This window comes from Saccopteryx bilineata, chromosome 4, assembly GCF_036850765.1.
Source record: "Saccopteryx bilineata isolate mSacBil1 chromosome 4, mSacBil1_pri_phased_curated, whole genome shotgun sequence".
NCBI lineage: Eukaryota > Metazoa > Chordata > Mammalia > Chiroptera > Emballonuridae > Saccopteryx > Saccopteryx bilineata.
In genome coordinates this window covers 289,467,893-289,485,377 of record NC_089493.1, presented here as the reverse complement: position 1 = coordinate 289,485,377, position 17,485 = coordinate 289,467,893, and the positions used below count along the sequence as shown (strand labels likewise).

Sequence of the window (17,485 nt, the reverse complement as noted above, 5' to 3'; positions counted from 1 at the left end):
CCATCAGCTTGAACCCAAGGTCACTGGCTCCAGCAAGGGGTTACTCGGTCTGCTGTAGCCCCACAGTCAAGGCACATATGAGAAAGCAATCAATGAACAACTAAGGTGTTGCAAGGTGCAATGAAAAACTAATGATTGATGCTTCTCATCTCTCTCTGTCCCTGTCTATCCCTCTCTCTGGCTCACTCTCTGTCTCTGTAAGAAATAAATAAATAAATAAATTAAGACACATGGTACTGTCTCCTAGACCTGGTGTGGAGAGTGGACAAAGGTCCCACGAGTTTGAGGGAAGCTCCGGGGAGTGAGTGTGGCTGGGGTTGCTCGGCCCTAGGGGCTTGTGGGACACTGCTTACGTCGCTTTGTTGGGGGGGGGGGGTAACCTCATCTCCCGCTGACGGGATCAAGTCCACTACCCAGGTGTGCACTTTCCTCCAGAGGGTTGGGCTCTCAGTGGGTGTGGAGCGCCCCTGGGGCTGCATCTCATTCCCGATATACAGATGGGCCCCGGGACGAGTCAGGAACCTGTCTCAATCCCATTGCTAGAGACCATCGGGTCCTGGTTTGGGAATGGCCGAAGGAACCTGGGGAGGAGCGCTGTTGTCCCGGGGTACGACAGCGGGGGTAGGGTACGGAGTGGGCCGGCCAGGGTCTCAAGGAGCCCCGAAAGTCTGCTGCCGCCCAACCCCGCGCCCCTGAGGTGCGGGTTGCGGCCCCGAGGTCACGTGGTCACGGCGTCCAGAAGGCGGAAGTGACGCCGTTGCCAGGGGGCCGTTGCTAGGCGCGCGCTGCGTTCCCTGCGTCAGGCGCGCAGCGGCCGAGGCGGGAAGTGTGAGCCCCGGACCATGGCGCAAGGTAGGCTCGCGGCCGCGGACTCAGGGTAGGGGTCCGGAGTCCGGGGAACGAACAGGGTCCGACGGCCGCCGCGCACTGAGCCTGCAGCCTGACTCCGTCTGCGCCGAGTCGCAGGCCCTCGGGCGGGTGGTGCCGAGTATGGGTGCGAACCCAGTACGCGCGCTTTGATTACTGTCACTACTGGGGAGCGAGCAGACCCAGTCCCCCGCCCCTACGTGGGTCTGGCACCTGGGGGCAGGTCCTACGCCTCTCTGTCCCCCGCAGTGTGGCAGCACCCATTCCTCAACGTCTTCAGACACTTCAGAGTGGACCAGTGGAGGCGGTCCACTAAGGAAGGCGACGTGGCCACAGTGATGGTAAGTGGGCCGGGGAATCTGGCAGCAGAAAGGGTGAGGACCTCTTTTCTGCCTGGGACACTTAGCCCCGCCACCGGACAGTTATGCGGCGGTGCCTCTTCTGGTATGGCTCTGTGGGGGACACCGACTTCCATCCCTTTCTCCAGGACAAGACCCTAAAGTGCACTGTGTATCGAATTCGGGGCTCTGTCTCTGCCAGCAATTATATCCAGCTCCCCAAAACCAGCACCCAGTCTCTGGGGCTGACCGGACGGTACCTGTACTTGCTTTTCCGACCCCTGTCCGCCAAGCACTTTGTCATCCACCTGGACCTGTCTACCAAGGTGCCGAGGTCGGGAGCAGGGTCTGTGCTGGGGGCTCACTCCTGGTGCCCCTTCTTTCCTCCTTAGGGCCACTCTTTGTCCCTGCAGGACAGCCAGGTCATCCGTGTGTCCCTTTCCAACCTTTTCAAGGAGTTCAAGTCCACAGCTACGTGGCTTCAGTTCCCCTACATCTGTGAGGCTGGGATATCCAGGAAAGGTGACAGGGACATGGGGAGTGAATGGGACAGGAATGATCCAGGAGAGGTGGCCTGAGGGCAGAGAGGGAGGCAGGGCAGGCCCGGGGCAGGTGGGGCAGGTCCAGTCAGCCTCCTTCCTGGCCTGGAGGTGGGCAGCCTGGGTAGGGGGCACATGGACAAAGACAGAAGGCATTGTGGGTGGGCTGGTGAGAGGATGGGCACTGCTGACCTTGGCCTGCCCCCTGCAGACCTGATAGAGGTGGCTCTCCCTGGTGCCCGCTGGACCTGCCTGCAGCTGGATCTGCGTGAGCTCCTCCTTGTCTACCTGAACCGGCACTACAGCCACCTTAAGAGCGTTCGGCTGTGTGCCAGCCTGCTCGTTCGAAACCTCTACACCAGTGACCTGTGCTTTGACCCAGGTGAGGGCTGCACCCCACGCCCTGTGCTCAGCTTACAGGTGGGCTGATCCAACTCAGTCCCTACCCCCCAGATTCTATGCCTGGGAAAGGCCCTGGCAACTGGTGAAGATGCCGTGCTATGCTGTCTTTGAGCCCCTAGCTCCTGGGACCCTCATGGGGCAGGTGATGGCTGGACAGGTGGTCGGCAATATCCTGTAGGTGCCTGGTGCTGAGTCTTACCTGGGCTGGGAGAAGTTTCTGGATGAGCTTCCCTGGACCAACTTTGCTCTTTGTAGCTGTCACTGTCACCAAGGCCCGGCGGGGAAATCTGCCCGTCACCCCCATGCCTCGAGAAATGGCATTCCCAGTGCCAAAGGGGGAGAGTTGGCATGACCACTACATCCACATCCGGTGAGCAGCTCTGGCTGTCCCCGGGAGGCTGGTAGGGGAGGGCAGGGTGGCCCCTACCCTGACTCTCCCTCCGCCCTGTTGAGGTTTCCAAGCAGCAACTGGGCAGCGCCATCCGAGCTGGTTCAGAGGAGCTGTTCCCCTCCTGAGGCAGGTGGGCCTGTGGGGAGTGCAGAGCTCTGTAGGAGGGGGCTGGGGGCTGGGATGGTGAATCCAGAGGTGTGGTTCCTGCAGGGCGGGGGCTATGCGTGTGGCCCCGTCCTCTGCAGGCCTCGGCACTCTGCTCAGAGGGGTCTGTGGCCCTTTGCTCCGTTGCAGTCTTCCCGAGGCGCGTGCCACAGCTTCTTCCTCCAGTGGCCTTCAGCGAGGCCAGACAGGACAGCGTGTCCCCTGCGGTTCAGAGGCTTGGCTCCACCGCTGTGAGTGCCCGTGACTGCAGAGATAGGGCTAACAGAGGTGGCTCCAGGGTCTGATGGACACTGTCCCCGACAGTCCTGCTGGGCCCCCTCAGGGTTCCTTCCAGAGGACAGCCTGTCCTGTGAATGCTCAGAAGTCTCCATCGTGGGCAGCCCCAGCAGCCATAGCCAAGAGCCCTCGGCCTCCGTAAAGACCACGGACAAGCAGGCTGCTGGCAGTGGCCTTCACGCTCCTGTCAGTAAGGTGGCTGTGTTGTCCACGGCCCCGGAGAATGTGCTCAAACACGAGGTGAGTGCATGTCTCAGGAAGGAAGGGGTGGGCCAAGCCATAGAGGTGGGTGGGGCCATGGTGAGGAGTAGGAATGGGGCTATTGGGCCTGTGCCCACCATGAGCCATGCTTGGGGCCGATGGGCCTCTGAGGATCCCTTCTCATCCAGCCCCCCAGCAGAAAGCAGAACAGGTGGGAAGCAGCTTTGGGAAAAGTCCCTTTCAATGAAGAGTATGGAGGGGCTAGTGCCTGGCCACCAACTCCTGGCCCCAGGTAGTCTGTGGGGGACTCAGGCGCAGCACCTGGGGTCCCTGGACGGTTTGGCAATGTGGCCAGAATCCTGGGTTCCCGTCACAGACCGACCAAAGAAGCCACCCAGGACTAAGCAGCTTTTGGGAGGCAGGACCCAGCCCAGGGGGGCAACCTCTGCTGCTTGGGGTCTGGCCTTCTGGGGTCTCACTGTGAGTTTACCTTTTTCAGAGCTTCCTGCCAGATCCTGTCCTGAGGCTCAAGAGAGTCATCGGCCTTGGGGGCCACAGCACCAAATGGGTGAGGGGTCCCATGCTCTTGGGCCAGACATGTGTCGCATATATAAAGGGAGATGGTGAGAAGGCCCTGTATCACCTGAGGTTGGTGGTGGATGCCCAGCCCTGCCCACATCTGTACTGTGGCTCATTGTTTCCTCAGTCACCTACACTCGCAGGCCTCCTACGTTTTCACAAGCGCTGGCTGAGTCAGTGTTGCTCTGAGTGTTTGAGCTTCCAGAAACCTGTGAGCTCTCAGCCTTTCAACTTTGATGCAGCTGTATGCGGCCGGTGTGGGCATGACTTGTGGGTCCCTGTGGAGTAGGTGGGGGACAGTGGGAGAGGAGCCCCTGGGCTTGTGAGTCTGTTGGATGCAGGCTCCACGTGTATGCTGCCCGAGCCGTAAAATGTCTTATATTGCAGCAGGAGTCAGAGGAAACTCAGCACGTGTGTGTGAGTGTGCATGCACGTGTATTCACGTGTTTGAAAGTTTTCTCTGTCCTTTTGGTGTGTGCTGACTCCTGTGCACATTACACGGGGGAGGGTGTGTCAGGGTGGGGAGACGAGGCTGGCTGGCCGGCCTGTAACCTCGCCTCTGCCACCGTGACCAGGCTCTGTGGACCAAGGACGGGGCTGCCGTCGTGTACCCCTGTCACGCAGTCATCGTGGTCCTGCACGTGGACACTCAGGAGCAGAGCTTCTTCCTCGGCCACACGGACAAGGTGGGCACCGCCTGGCCCAGCGGTCCTTGTGTCCACAGGCCACACAGCTTTCCTCAACCTGCTGCCTCCCCAGGTCTCCGCCCTGGCGTTGGATGGGAGCAACTCGCTGCTCGCCTCAGCCCAGGCACAACCCTCCAGCGTGCTGCGCCTCTGGGACTTCCAGACCAGGGGCTGCCTGTCCTTATTCCGGAGCCCTGCGCACACCATCTGCTCCCTCAGGTGGGTGAGGGGCCTCGGAGGTGGAGAGGGGCCAGCCCTAGTGACACTAACTGTCTTCTCCACCCCGCAGCTTCTCCCGCAGTGGGGCGCTGCTCTGCTGTGCTGGCAAGGACCGCCATGGGAAGACGGTAACGGCGGGCTGGGGAGGTGGGGTCAAGTCCAGCTCACTTAGGAAGCAGCCCTCCCCTGACTAGCCTGGCTCTGCCAGGAGGCGCCCTGCCCACAGACACTGCAGGTGTCTTATACCCCTTGTGGGTGCAGTCAACATTTAAATTACTCATCTCTCTCTCCCCCTGGCTGGATAGCTTGGTTGGTTAGAGCTTTGTCCTGAAGCACAGAACTTGCCAGTTCCGTCCCCAGTCGGGGCACGTATAGGAACAGATCAGTATTCCTGTTAGTAAGTAAAAATTTAAAAGGCCCAATAAGTAATTCACCTCACTCTCTTTGGCAGCATGTTCTGGAGTCCTAGAGCAGCCAGGTTTTGTGTGTTTAACTGCTGGGCCTTCTCGCTTCTTGTGGTTTGGTGTTTTCTGTTTGTTTCTGGGGATGTGTCAGCCTCACGTGTCTGCAGAGGGTGGACTAGGCCAGTGTAGGTCGCTTGGGGCCGTGGGGACCGCCCTCCCCACACCCTCCCAAGGCGAGTGCCAGGCTGGCTCCCCTCAGAGCAAAGAGCCTAGGGGAGGCCCAGCAGGGCAGACGATGCCCAGGGCCTTAGCAGGATCTTGTTGCAGATGGTGGTGGCATGGGGCACTGGCCAGGTGGGGCGAGGCGGCGAGGCTGTCATTCTCGCGAAGGTGAACACTGATGTTGACATCCAGGCTTTTGAGATTGCCTTTTTTAATGAAGCCAGGTAACTGGGCCTCCTATCTGGATAGGGGTTGAACCACAGAGCCTGTCCCCCCTCCTCCCCGGCCTGTTTCCACAGCAGTTTCGGTCTCCCTGTGGAGAGTGGATGGCACTCACCCTCATACCCCTTTGCAGGATGGCGTCGTGCGGACGGGGCAATGTGCGGCTCTGGCGGCTTCGAGGTGGGAGCCTGCGCTCCTGCCCTGTGGACCTGGGGGAGCGTCACGCACTAGAACTCACTGACCTGGCCTTCGGGCAGGCCCAGGACAGCCGCACACTGTGAGTACTGCCCTTCTGTCCTCACTGGGCAGGCCCTGCTGTCTGCCCCTTTGGCCCTCACCTGCCGCCTCCCTGGGCAGCTACGTTTGCAGCCGTAGTGGCCACATCCTGGAGATTGATCACCAGCGCATGGCTGTGCGGTATGTTCGTCGTCTCCTGCCCACGCAGACCCCTGGCCGCCCCCTCCCACAGAAGCAGAGCTTCGGATTGGGTGAGTGGCCCCTGCTGGGTGGGAGGAGCAGCCCTGTTGCTTCTGCTGACGCTGCCTGCCCCCCCCCCCCAGGTCCTGGCGTTGCCATCAGCAGCATCAGTGTCTCCCAGGCTGAGTGTGCCATAGGCTCGGAGGACGGCCTCCTGCGCCTCTGGCCCCTGGACTTCTCCTCTGTGCTCCTGGAGGCAGGTAGGGACAAGACAGCACTCCACCATCACGGTCACCATAGAAGGACCACGTCCCTGGGCCAGTCCTGGACTGGATGGCAGTCCCAGGGCTCCGACGGGCTGTGTCCTGACCCTGGGAGTCCACCATTGCTGAGCCCAGGAGTGGGTGGCCGTGGGGGAGCCGCCTGTCCCTGCCCACAGCGAGACGGGGCTCTGGGCAGGAAGGAAATGGGTTTGTGTCCTGGGGGGCTGGGAGGGAGGTATCGTCTAGGTGTGGCCAGTCTGCCCTGGTGCCTGGGAGGTCACCAACCCACCCTGCCTGCAGAGCACGAGGGCCCCATCAGCTCAGTCTGCGTCAGCCCTGATGGCCTGCGTGTGCTGTCCACCACCACCTCGGGCCACCTGGGCTTCCTGGACATACCGTCCCGGGAGTATAGCCTGCTGGTGCGCTCCCACACTGCCCCAGTGCAGGCCCTTGCCATCGAGTGCAAGCGGGGGCAGCTGGCCACTGTGTCCCAGGACCACACCGTCCGCATCTGGGATTTGGTGACCCTGCAGCAGGTAGAGTGTGGCCAGGAAGGAAGGACTGGAGGGGCACAGGCCACACTGAGGCCTGGGGGCAGGGCCCAGGCAGGCGGGGGGCTAGGGAAAGCTTTGTCCCCGTGGCCTGTGTTGGGGACCCTCGGGTTCAGGGCACTAAAGAGAGACTGGCTCTCGGGTTCTCCGGGCCAGCTGGCAGCCAGCACCCACCCTGCCCACCCTCACGGCGCCCCACTCTCCAGCTCTACGACTTTGAGTCACCCGAGGAAGCCCCCTGTGCAGTCGCCTTCCACCCCACGCAGCCAGCCTTCTTTTGCGGCTTCAGCAGTGGGGCCATCCGCTCCTTCAGCCTGGACGCCCCCGAAGCCCTGGTGGAACACAGGTGGGTGCCTGCCGACTGGCCCTAGCAGCACAGGTGCCTGTGGTGGAAACCTGTGGGGTCCCCTAGTGTGTGGGTAGCTGGGCAGAGTGGAGGAGGGCTGTCTGCAGGAAGCTCCTCTGTTCTGCTGCCCCTGGGGGACTTGACCAGGCCCAGCCGTGGGAGGTTAGGGATGACAGAGCGCAGAGCCAAGGCAGTGGGCATCCCTTTGTGGGCAGGTGTCACCAAGGAGCCGTCACTGGCCTGGTCACCAGCCCCGACGGCAGCCTCCTGTTCAGTGCCTGCTCCCAGGGCACTCTGGTCCAGTACCACTGTGCTGCCAGCTGCTGCCGTGTCCTGCGTGTTGAAGGTCAGAGCCCCGCCCCCCGCCACCTTCCTCAGCCGCACCCCGGCCTCCCAGCCTTGCCCTCACAGGTTCCGCTGAGGGTAGGGCTCGCCTAGTGTCCGCTGACAGCAGATTGCCTTCTGTGGCCTCGCTTCCGAGACCCCCGGGGCAGATGTGGTTTTAGAACACACCAGTGAGGGTCTATGCCTGCCCCAGCCCTGAATAGGTGAACAGCCTGAGCCCCCGGCTGGCAGAGATACCCAGGCCCCACCCAAGGGCGTCTGCCCTCCCACAGCCCATCGGGCGGTCACTTGGGCTCACCCCCGGCCCAGGAGAACTCCAGTGGTCCTGACAGTCCCTAGGGCCCCGAGTGTCTTGGTGCTCTGATACCCAGGCCCCTTGGGCTGATTCTGCAGTTGTGGGCAGGTTTTGAGTCTGCTGGGGGCAGCCTCTCCCCACCTGGCTGACCAGCTGTCCCTGTGATCCCGGCAGCTAACGTGGTGTGCCGGGATGCCCGCCCAAGTTCCCGCAGCCTGGCAGTCAGTGAAGACGGCCGTCTGCTGGCTGTCGTGGGTCCCTTTAAGTACATGGTGACCATCATGGATGCAGCCTCGCTGGAAGATGTGAGTTAGCCAGAGCCTTCTGTGTGTCCAGGGTGGGTGGGCCTGCACCGGCCTGGCTGGCGGACTGCACATGGCTCCCCTGAGTTCCGCCAGGGTGGGAGGCATGCAGAGACAGGGCCCTCCCTGGCCCTGTGTGAGTACAACGGCATCGAGGGGGCAGAGGGGACCGTGCTCACTTCAGAGGCACAGAGAACATGTATGCCCAGGGTGGGCCTGCCAGGGAAGGGTGCGGGTGTTGTCCCAGCTGCCCGCCTCCTGTGCCCTGCCTGGGGGGGCGTGAGCTCTGCCCAGAGGTCGTGGCTGGGGGCTATTTGCCGTTCTTGCCCAGCTGCTGCGGGTTGACGTCAGAACCCTGGACCTGGCCAGCAGGCGCCTGGACTCGGCCGTGGCTATCTGCTTCAGTCCCGCTCCTCTCAGCAACCTGCTGGTGTCCACGTCATCCAGCAAGGTTGTAGTGCTCGACAGCACATCGGGCCGCGTGGCCCGAGAGGTGAGTCCAGGGCTGTGACCGTGGCTGGGCCTCCCCTCGGCCCCCATCTTGGTATCCCCAGTGCCTCGTGGCGGGGAGGTGCTGGGCTGCCTTCCAGTCCTCGAGGCGCATTTTTTAGGAAGGGCTGTTGCCCTGGTTCAGGTGACCTGTGTGCTCCGCTCATGTCCCCCATGACACTGCTGTCTTGCAGTTGTGTGGCGTCCACCCCGTGGCCCCCCACGCCCTGGCTCTCAGCCAGGATGTCCGCTTCCTGCTGACAGCGGCCGACCGAGCCATCAGAGTGTGGGACTACTTAACGCAGGCCAAGCCCAGCTGCCAGGTGTGTGTAGCCGGTGGGCGCAGGTGGGCACAGGCAGGCGGGGTAGAGGGAGAGTAGAAGGAGACCCACAGGACCTGCCACCACATGAGGACCTCTGGTCCAGCTGCCGGTCTGGCCAGACCTGGGTGTGGGAGGGCACTGGGGTCTCTGATGTGATATGCATGCCCCCCAGGTGTACATCGGTCACTCAGAGCCCGTGCAGGCTGTGGCCTTCACCCCTGACCAGCAGCATCTCCTCAGCGTGGGTGATGCCATCTTCCTCTGGGACATCCTGACCTCCCCGGAGAAGTCGCCCCCGGGAAGGCAGGTGCCCTTAACTTGTGTCTGTCAAGCCTCCTGCTGCATCTTCCCCACCCAACACCCTCTCCTGTTGCCTCTGCAGCGTCCAAGATGCACCTGGGGCCCCCCCGACCTCTGAGGCTGGTGAGTGTGCCCCCATGATGGAAGGTCTGTGGTGACATCGGATGCTGGCACTGTAGCCCCTGGGAGTGGCAGGCTGCTGCTCCCTGACCTGGTGGCTCCAGGGCATGGGAGGACAGGGGGTTAGGACACCTCCCCTCTGCGCTCCGCCTTCCTCAGGCCCTGAGCGCAGCCTAGCTCCTTTCGTCCCCAGGCCCGAATGCAGGACAGCTGGAGGGTCTGGAGGGTGCGGTGTCTGGGGCCAGCGGGCTCCCCCAGCAGCAGGGGCCTGTGCCATCCCAAGCAGCCCCACCCCAGCCGAGCATCTGTGCTGGGCCCTCAAGTGAAGATGATGGTAAGGGCAAGGGTCCCAGAGCACCCGGGAGGGCATGGTCACACGGCTCCCATCTGGTGGGCTCTGGTGCTGCTCTAGGACTGTGGGGAAGGGCAGGGCTTGAGGGGGCTCTGTGCCCTCCTCTCACTGCCCCCCACCTCCCCAGGCACTTTCTTCGTGTCAGATGAAGAAGGACCCTCTGAGGAGAGCCATGGCCCCAGGAGGCTGTGCCAAGCCTCAGGCCCGCCCGTGCTGGTGCAGAAGGAGGCCTGTAGGGCCGGAGACGGGGCCGGAGATGGGGCCCGGGGTACTGCAGGGGGCCCCTGGGGCCTCGACATGCTGCCCCACCCCCATGGTCAGCCCAGTAAGAGTGTAGGGCGGGAATACTTACGACCAGGCTTGGCCCAAATTCAGGTGCCCATGGGTCCCAGATTGGGGTCACCCTGTGAGATCAGGCCTGGTCACTTAATTGGCGAGTGAAGGAGCCTGCGGTCCCTGGAGGCCGGGCGGTGGGGTGTGGCTCACCTGCACTCTGACCGAGCATCTCCTGGGTCATGGACTTTCTTGTCCAGCCAGGAGGGGGTGACTGTGTGAGGGAGGGGTGTCAATGGTTTTGTGTAGCTTGACTTTCTGTGGCTTTTTTCTTTTCTGTCAGGTGCCCAGGGCACCAGGAGAACCAAGACCCAGCCCACTGCCCGCCCAGACTCTTACACACACTTCATAGCACGCTATAAGGCCTCCATGACGGCCAAGGTTGGCTGGGGTGGGATCCTCACCGCCTTTGCCGTAGGGGAGGCTCAGGGGTGAGAGTGGCACAGCCCTGTGGTTTCTGGGAGCATTACCTAATACACGGGTTCCCTGAGGGGTCCCTGGGGCTGCTCCCAAAGCTGACGGCAGTCCAGGCCTTGACGTTCGTCACCTCGCAGGTGCCCTTCCACCCTGTACTATGCTCCCACTGTCACTGACACTCATGACCTGGGCAGTGTCCTGCTGAGCCCACTGTCTCCACCCAGAGGTCCTGGCTCCCGCCCACCTCCTCAAGTACCCTGTCTCTGAGAGCCCCCTGGATCTTGCTGCCTTGGCCTGGTCATTCTGGACGCCAGGGACCCCCACACCTCCCACTGCTGCCTCCCTGTCTGCAGCCCAGCTCCTGTCCTTGCTTGGCCTCCTGTGTGCAAGCTTTTGGGCCCACCCTCTTGCCGTTTGTCCCATCCTGGGAGCTTGTACCTCCCCCCTCTGTTCCAGGCTCCAGCCTGGTGGGTCACAGCCTGAGCTGGTGGTGGCGGGCTGGGGGAGAGGTTGGCTGGCTACTGTGCCATACACCAACGTCCTGGGACCACTTCCTCACAGGTCTCCTCTCCCCCTGCCGAGGGCAAGTGGCTGCACCTGAAGGCTGTTGTGGGCTACAACGGGAATGGACGGGCCAACGTGATCTGGAGGCCAGACACGGGTAGGGGCCGCTGTTCACCCTGGCTCCCCGCCCAGGAGGGGCAGGGCAGGGCTGGGCCCAGCTCTGTCCACCCCCAGGCCCCAGGAGGGCAAGTAAATGTTGGCTGGGATGGTGGTTTGAGATAAGAGGTGGCATTTCCCTGTCACACCTGTAACTCTAGCCCATGTTCCCTGTGCTACCTCGGAGCATTTTCCCAGAGGGCTTAGCATGATCCCCTTGGCTGTTGAAACTGGCAGGGAGGATGACCCTCCCTGTCTGCAGGCTTCTTTGCCTACACGTGCGGCTGCCTGGTGGTGGTGGAGGACCTGCACTCCGGCGTCCAACAGCACTGGCGCGGCCACTCCACGGAGATCTCCACGCTGGCTCTCAGCCACGGTGCCCAGGTGCTCGTTCTGCATCCGGGGACGTGTTGCACATCCCAGTGTTCCTCCTGGGGGGGCTTCAGAGCAGCCCAGGGGATTCTGTTCTGGTCTCCCGTCCCCCCAGAGCCAGGATGGGCCCTTAGACTGCCCCACCCCACTGACCAAACCCTCCCCTGGCCCCCCAGGTCCTGGCCTCCGCGGGATGTGCAGGCACCGCCTCCTGCTGCCAGGTCTGCCTCTGGGACGTGCCTGGGGGCTCCTGCCAGCAGCTCCTGTCTCCCCACCGCACTGCTGTACAAGCCCTGGCCTTCTCCCGGGATGACAGGCTCCTCGTCACACTGGGTCAGCTGGGGGGAGAGTGGGGGCAGAGGGCGGTGGCCTCTGGACTTCCCTGCCTGATGTGACTACCATGCGTCTCCCCAGGGGACTATGGTGACCGAATCCTGGCCCTGTGGAGCATGGCCACCTGCGAGGTTGTTTCCTTTACCCACCTCCCGGAGCCGGTGCACGGCCTGGCCTTCAGCCCCTGGGTCACTGCTGAGCTCGCCTGCGTGGGCCAGGGCGCCCTCACCTTGTGCTTCCTGCAGCAGCACGGGGCTGACGTCACCTTCCAGGTGCCAGGGGGTTCAGGGACGGTTTAGGAGGATGAGGTCTGGCTGGGCCCTGGAGTGTCACTGACCCACACTGCCCTGTGTCCCTCCAGGCACACCGAGAGCCCATCCCCGAGGCTGTGGGTGCGGGCGAGCTGACATCACTGTGCTATGGAGCTGCACCCCTGCTGTACTGCGGCTCCAATGCCGGCCAGGTCTGCGTCTGGGACACGCGTGCCCGCCGTTGCTTCCTGGCCTGGGAGGCGGACGAAGGTGAAATCGGTGGGTGCCTGAGTAGTCCCTGACACCCCTCCCAGCTAGGGGGTCGGCCCCAGTTGGGGCATTAGGGCCCTATCTGGAGTCCCCGGGGTCTGGGGAAGCAGCTCACGCTGCCACCTGCTTCCTAGGAGTGCTGCTGTGCTCAGGGTCACGGCTGGTCAGCGGCAGCAACACGAGGCGCCTGCGCCTGTGGGCCGTGGGCGCTGTGCCAGAGCTGAGGCGCACGCGCTCGGGAGCCAGGTGAGCCTCCGCGTGGTGCTGGTGGCCTTGACCGGGGCCGCACTCCGGCATGCTGTCTCCAGCTGGGCCTGCCCTCTGTGGGGATGTGCTTGGGTGAGGCCAGGGCTCAAGAACATGGATGCACCCCAGAAGCCCCGGGTCCCCTGGGCTCTTGTTGCTGCCTCTCTTGGGACCCACTGACCACCCCCCTCCAGGTCTAGCTCCGTGTTCATGGAGCGCGAGCTGGCCCTGGATGGGGCCATCGTGAGTGCCGTCTTCCACGACAGCATGGACATGGGCGTGGTGGGCACCGCAGCAGGCACGCTCTGGTACGTCAGCTGGGCCGAGGGCACCAGTACCCGCCTCATCAGTGGCCACAGAAGCAAGGTGAGGCTGCCGGGCCACCAGCTCTCTGTCAAAGATGTCCTGGGGGCTTCCGTCCCGGACACAGGCAGTTGCCGGGAGCCCCGTATCCTGCCTGTCGCTCTCTGTTGTGTCTCCCGCCCCCACGTGTCATGGTTGAGTCAGGCCCAGCAATGGGATTGTTCCACGTGTAAATATGTGAGGTTCTCAGGATAAGGACTCCGCATACTCAGAACCTCACACTCATCTTGTGTTGACATAGTCCAGTGTCCACTCGTGTCAGCACCCCACCCTGGCTTCTCTTTGGTCCTTCTTTGCTCTGTTGCTTTTTCTCCCTTGGCAAAGAAACCAGGTCATCCACCCCTGAGCCTCCCACAGACCAGGGTGGGGCCTGCCTTCCTGCTCCCATGTTCTCTGGGGTTCAAGAGTCTGGAGGCGGGGCCAGAATCTGGTCCTGCCAGTCGGTCCCGCAGCTCCTTGTGTGAACCAGGTCTCCCGTGGGGAAGTACACGGGAGCTGCTTGCCTTTCTGTGCTGCCCTTGTCCCAAGTGGCCCACCACGCTGGTGGAATTGCAGGTGGCAGGAGTCTGTTCTCTAGGAGGCAGAGCTGGCCTTGTGAGTGTTGGATTTTCTGAGGCAAAGCCTGGACAGGAGCAGCATGGTAGCTGGTTCTCTCCCTCGTGGACCAGGCTTCCAAGCACTGGGTTGGTTCTGCCAATAACAACCAGTGTGTTTACTTTTCAGGTCTTTAAGAGATGCTCGGGTATACGTGTAGGCCAGGCTTCCCCTGGTCACTGCTCAGAGACCTGGTTTCAGCCAGTGACAGGGCCTTTGAATTGACTACTGAGTCCTTTTTTCTTTCTTGAACCTGTATTTACTTTTTTGGAGGTAATCGTAGCCATCAAATAAATTTGAGAGGAGTAAGGATTATATATATATATTTTGTTTTTTGGTAACAGTCTTATATTGAGGTATAATTCACATGCCATATTCTTCAGCGACTTCAAGTCAGTGGCTTTCAATATATTCACAGAATTGTACAGCGATCAGCACAGCCCACTGTAGAGCATTTTCATCATCCTAAAGGAAAGCCCATACCCAGTGAGCACTTACCTCCCATCCCTGAACAAGCAGTAACTATGGATTTATCTGTTCTGGACTCCCTTTGTAAATGGAGTCACACACATAAATGGAATGGTCCTCTGTCTGGCTTCTCTCTGAGCATCAATCACATTCTCAGGTTTCATCTGTGCTGTACTGTGTCAGTGCCTTACTCCTTCATATTGTCAAATGCTGTTCCATGGCACAGACAGAACGCATTGTGTTCGTTCATCTATCAGGGTAGGAGCATTTGGGTCCTACGCTGATGCTCACTGGCGATTTTCCTCTCATGTAGAATGGCAGGGCATCAGGCTCTCTCTCTGTGGCTCCCTCCAGGACTGGACTTGGCTGTTTCTTCCCAGAGGGGCCCATTGCTTCTCAGCTGGAAAGAGCTAAATTATTATTATTATTAATTTTTATTTATTTATTTTTTGTCAGAGAGAGGGATAGACAGGGACAGACAGATAGGAACAGAGAGATGAGAAGCATCAATCATTAGTTTTTCATTGTGACACCTTAGTTGTTCATTTATTGCTTTCTCATATGTGCCTTGACCGCGGGCCTTCAGCAGACCGAGCAACCCCTTGCTTGAGCCAGCAACCTTGGGCCCAAGCTGGTGAGCTTTGCTCAAACCAGATGAGCCCTCGCTCAAGCTGGTGACCTCGGGGTCTCGAACCTGGGTCCTTCTGCATCCCAGTTCGACGCTCTATCCACTGCGCCACTGCCTAGTCAGGCTAAATTATTATTTTTAAAGATAAAATATATCGTGAGTTCATATTTCCATCTGAAGCTTAAATGCAGGACTAGGCTGTTTTATTTCATCTCACTGGCGTATGGCGACTGTATCCCCTTTTTCCCACACCAGAAATCCTGGTTCTCAGTAGTCACGGGCCTGTTTTCTCCCTTGATGCCCACTTGACGATCTCAGGAAGTCACACCACCACCCCTGGTGCTGAGGTCCCTGGAATGGTCCGAAGTGTTTCGCGCTTCCTATACCTGTAGTCTGTAGCCCTCTGGGGACGTGGCCCATCACCATGTTTTAGGTTCTTCCAGAGCACTTCTCTCGAGTCCCAGCGAGAGGACAGTCCGGTTCAATAGCCGATGGGTTCCTTGCCATTTGAATTCAATGCCATTTGAATTTGGGACTTGTGTGGGGCACTCGAGAGGGAGCAGTCCACGTGAAGGTGGCCATGGCCAGGCAGGCTTGGGAAGGAAACATGCTATCATAGGAATGACCTGGCCCCACTGTGTCCTCTCTCTGCCCGAGGACCACGTGGTCTCAGGTAGAGCTGGCTGGCTACCCACAGGTGAACGAGGTGGTGTTCAGCCCCAGTGAATCCCACTGTGCCACGTGTGGAGATGATGGGAGTGTGAGGGTGTGGTCCTTAGCCAGCATGGAGCTGGTGATTCAGTTCCAGGTGCTGAACCAGGTACTCAGGGCACCGGGGCTGGGGTTGTGTGCTCGGGCTGGGGCCTTGCCTATCCACCCTCCCTTCAGCCTCAGTGTCTGGCCTCGGCCTTGGCGTTGGGACCATATCTTGCTCCCTAGGGGAGCACTGATGTTTCTCTACTGGGACTCCCCAGAGCTGCCTCTGCCTGGCTTGGAGCCCCCCATCCTGCAGGCTCCCAGAACAGCAGCGCATGACGGCAGGCTACAGCGATGGCACGCTGCGTGTCTTCAGCATCTCCCGAATCGCAATGGAGCTCAAGATGCAGCCACACGTGGCCGCACTGACAGCCATTGCCTTCTCTGTTGACGGTGAGCGGGACTCATGGGTGATGGTGTGACCCCTGCCACGCCCAGGTCATACCTTTGGGCTGGGGGTTCACAAGGTAACAGTGGCCCCTGCCACACCCAGGTCAGACCATCATTTCTGGAGACAAGGATGGGCTTGTGGCTGTGAGCCGCCGCTGCACGGGGATGACCTTCCATGTACTGAGGGACCACCAAGGCGCTCCCATCTCTTCCATCCAGAGCACAAGCAAGGAGGTGAAGTGGCCTCATGAGCCATCAGGGTCCTATCTCAGGGGTACTGGCAGGGAGGGGGCTTGGGCAGAGTGGGGCAGGAGGTACCCACCTGCCCTTACCTCCCCAGTATGTAGATTTTGGAGTAGAGGGCCCAGACTTGTGGTTGGCTGCCAGCAGAGACCAGCGGGTCAGCATCTGGGCCTCTGACTGGCTGCAGAACCGCTGTGAACTCGTGGACTGGCTGAGTTTCCCAGCACCCACCCTCACGGAGGTGAGGTCTTGGTGGCACCTCAGGTGGGGATGGTGTCTGCCCACCCCGCCACAGCATGCTATGCCTTTCCGTAGGCTCCAGACTGCCCTCCACCTTCCCTCGCTGCCTTCTGCCCCTGGGATAGGGCCCTGGTGGTGTGGGCAGGCCTCGGCCCACATCCGGAGGTGGTCTTCTACAGCCTTTGCCGGAAGCAGGTACGCGCATGCCCTCTGGGACTCTGGGAGGGGGGTCCTGGGCCGTGGCAACCCCTGTCCAGTGCCTTACGCTTGCTGCCCACAGGTGGTGGAGAAGATCCCGCTGCCTTTCTTTGCTGTGTCCCTGAGTCTGTCCCCCAGGGCCCGCCTCATGGCCATCGGCTTTGCTGGTGAGTACTGGTGGGCACAGACTCAGCCTGTCTTGAGTGGGGCTGAGTGGACGTACCCGTGCCCCCACACTGAGACATGCTCCTCACATCTGTATCTGGGTTCCCCATGTCTTAAGTGGGGTGCTGAGTATAGCACCCAGCACTGAATAGAGGTGGCCCAGCTTGGAACCTTAGAAGCCGCCTGCTGTTAGATATACCCTGACGACGATAGGCTCGTCCTTGACTCCGCTGCCCCAGTCCCAGTGGCAGGTGGCCGCAAGTGCGGAGACCTAGGCCATTCAGCACAGGTCCTCTGTGCTTCACCAGCGTCCAGCTGCAGACAGCCAGTGTGGGTTGGATCCTCCTGGGCCCTGGAGCTACAGACATGGGCACAGGGCCCACCCTATACTGTTTTCCTGCAGAGCGCGTGCTGAGGCTGGTGGACTGTGTGTCGGGGGCCGCGCAGGACTTTGCTGGCCACGACGACTGTGTTCAGCTCTGTAGGTTTGCCCCGTCTGCCAGCCTGCTCTTCACGGCGGCCCACAACGAGATCCTAGTGTGGGAGGGCACAGACTGCTGAGCCACAGTGGGAGCACTGGGGTCAGATGTGTCCTGCTGGTCACACTGGGCACCTGGTCTGGGTAGAGGCTCTGCTGAGAAGTTGGGTTAGTGGAGAACCTCATTCCGGGCTAGGATGGCTGGACAGGCTCAGCCCCGTCACACTGGATGGGCTCAGGACTCTGTGTTTGAATCATCAAGACTCTGAGCATGTGTAAAGTGCTTGTTAGCACCTGAGTGCTTTCCTGTGTTTCTAACTACAGTTGAAATAAACGTGGGCATTGCATTGTAGCATTGTTACTGGTCACTGCAGACTCCTACTGCCCTGGGCCTGGCTCTCCCGCTTGTCTTGAGCTCAGCCTCTGCCCAAGCCCCAGACCTCCTGCTCCCTGCAAGAACTGAGGC

The 17,485-nt window shown here is 60.9% G+C and overlaps 1 protein-coding gene across 2 annotated transcripts; it reads left to right on the top strand.

Annotated features, from left to right (window-relative positions):
* Positions 1-771: 771 nt before the first annotated feature.
* WDR90 (WD repeat domain 90) lies at positions 772-17,371 on the top strand. 2 transcript variants are annotated; one of them, XM_066275406.1, is made up of 42 exons: positions 772-852; positions 1,117-1,208; positions 1,355-1,531; positions 1,619-1,727; positions 1,956-2,126; positions 2,402-2,516; positions 2,600-2,667; positions 2,832-2,932; positions 3,006-3,218; positions 3,679-3,747; positions 4,334-4,444; positions 4,518-4,663; positions 4,734-4,791; positions 5,395-5,513; positions 5,645-5,788; positions 5,869-5,999; positions 6,072-6,188; positions 6,492-6,727; positions 6,949-7,088; positions 7,304-7,434; positions 7,903-8,033; positions 8,362-8,523; positions 8,714-8,842; positions 9,015-9,145; positions 9,225-9,265; positions 9,456-9,596; positions 9,742-9,939; positions 10,231-10,328; positions 10,926-11,025; positions 11,287-11,408; positions 11,573-11,729; positions 11,811-12,001; positions 12,091-12,259; positions 12,385-12,496; positions 12,691-12,862; positions 15,247-15,369; positions 15,524-15,698; positions 15,799-15,929; positions 16,036-16,179; positions 16,254-16,373; positions 16,459-16,543; positions 16,945-17,371. In XM_066275406.1, exons 1-42 carry the CDS (start codon positions 843-845, stop codon positions 17,100-17,102), a joined length of 5,448 nt encoding a protein of 1,815 aa, XP_066131503.1. In that variant the 5' UTR covers positions 772-842; the 3' UTR covers positions 17,103-17,371. The 2 variants fall into 2 exon arrangements, 1 of the variants encoding a protein (XP_066131503.1); XR_010731213.1 differs by lacking the exons at positions 16,036-16,179; positions 16,254-16,373; positions 16,459-16,543; positions 16,945-17,371 and having other exon boundaries at positions 15,489-15,698.
* Positions 17,372-17,485: the final 114 nt, after the last annotated feature.

Bases quoted from the DNA above. Each gene is read 5' to 3' on its own strand.
- WDR90 (XM_066275406.1), top strand. The intron at 1,209-1,354 runs GTAAGTGGGCCG...CCCTTTCTCCAG, and splicing joins GCGACGTGGCCACAGTGATG to GACAAGACCCTAAAGTGCAC. The intron at 6,728-6,948 runs GTAGAGTGTGGC...CCCACTCTCCAG, and splicing joins ATTTGGTGACCCTGCAGCAG to CTCTACGACTTTGAGTCACC.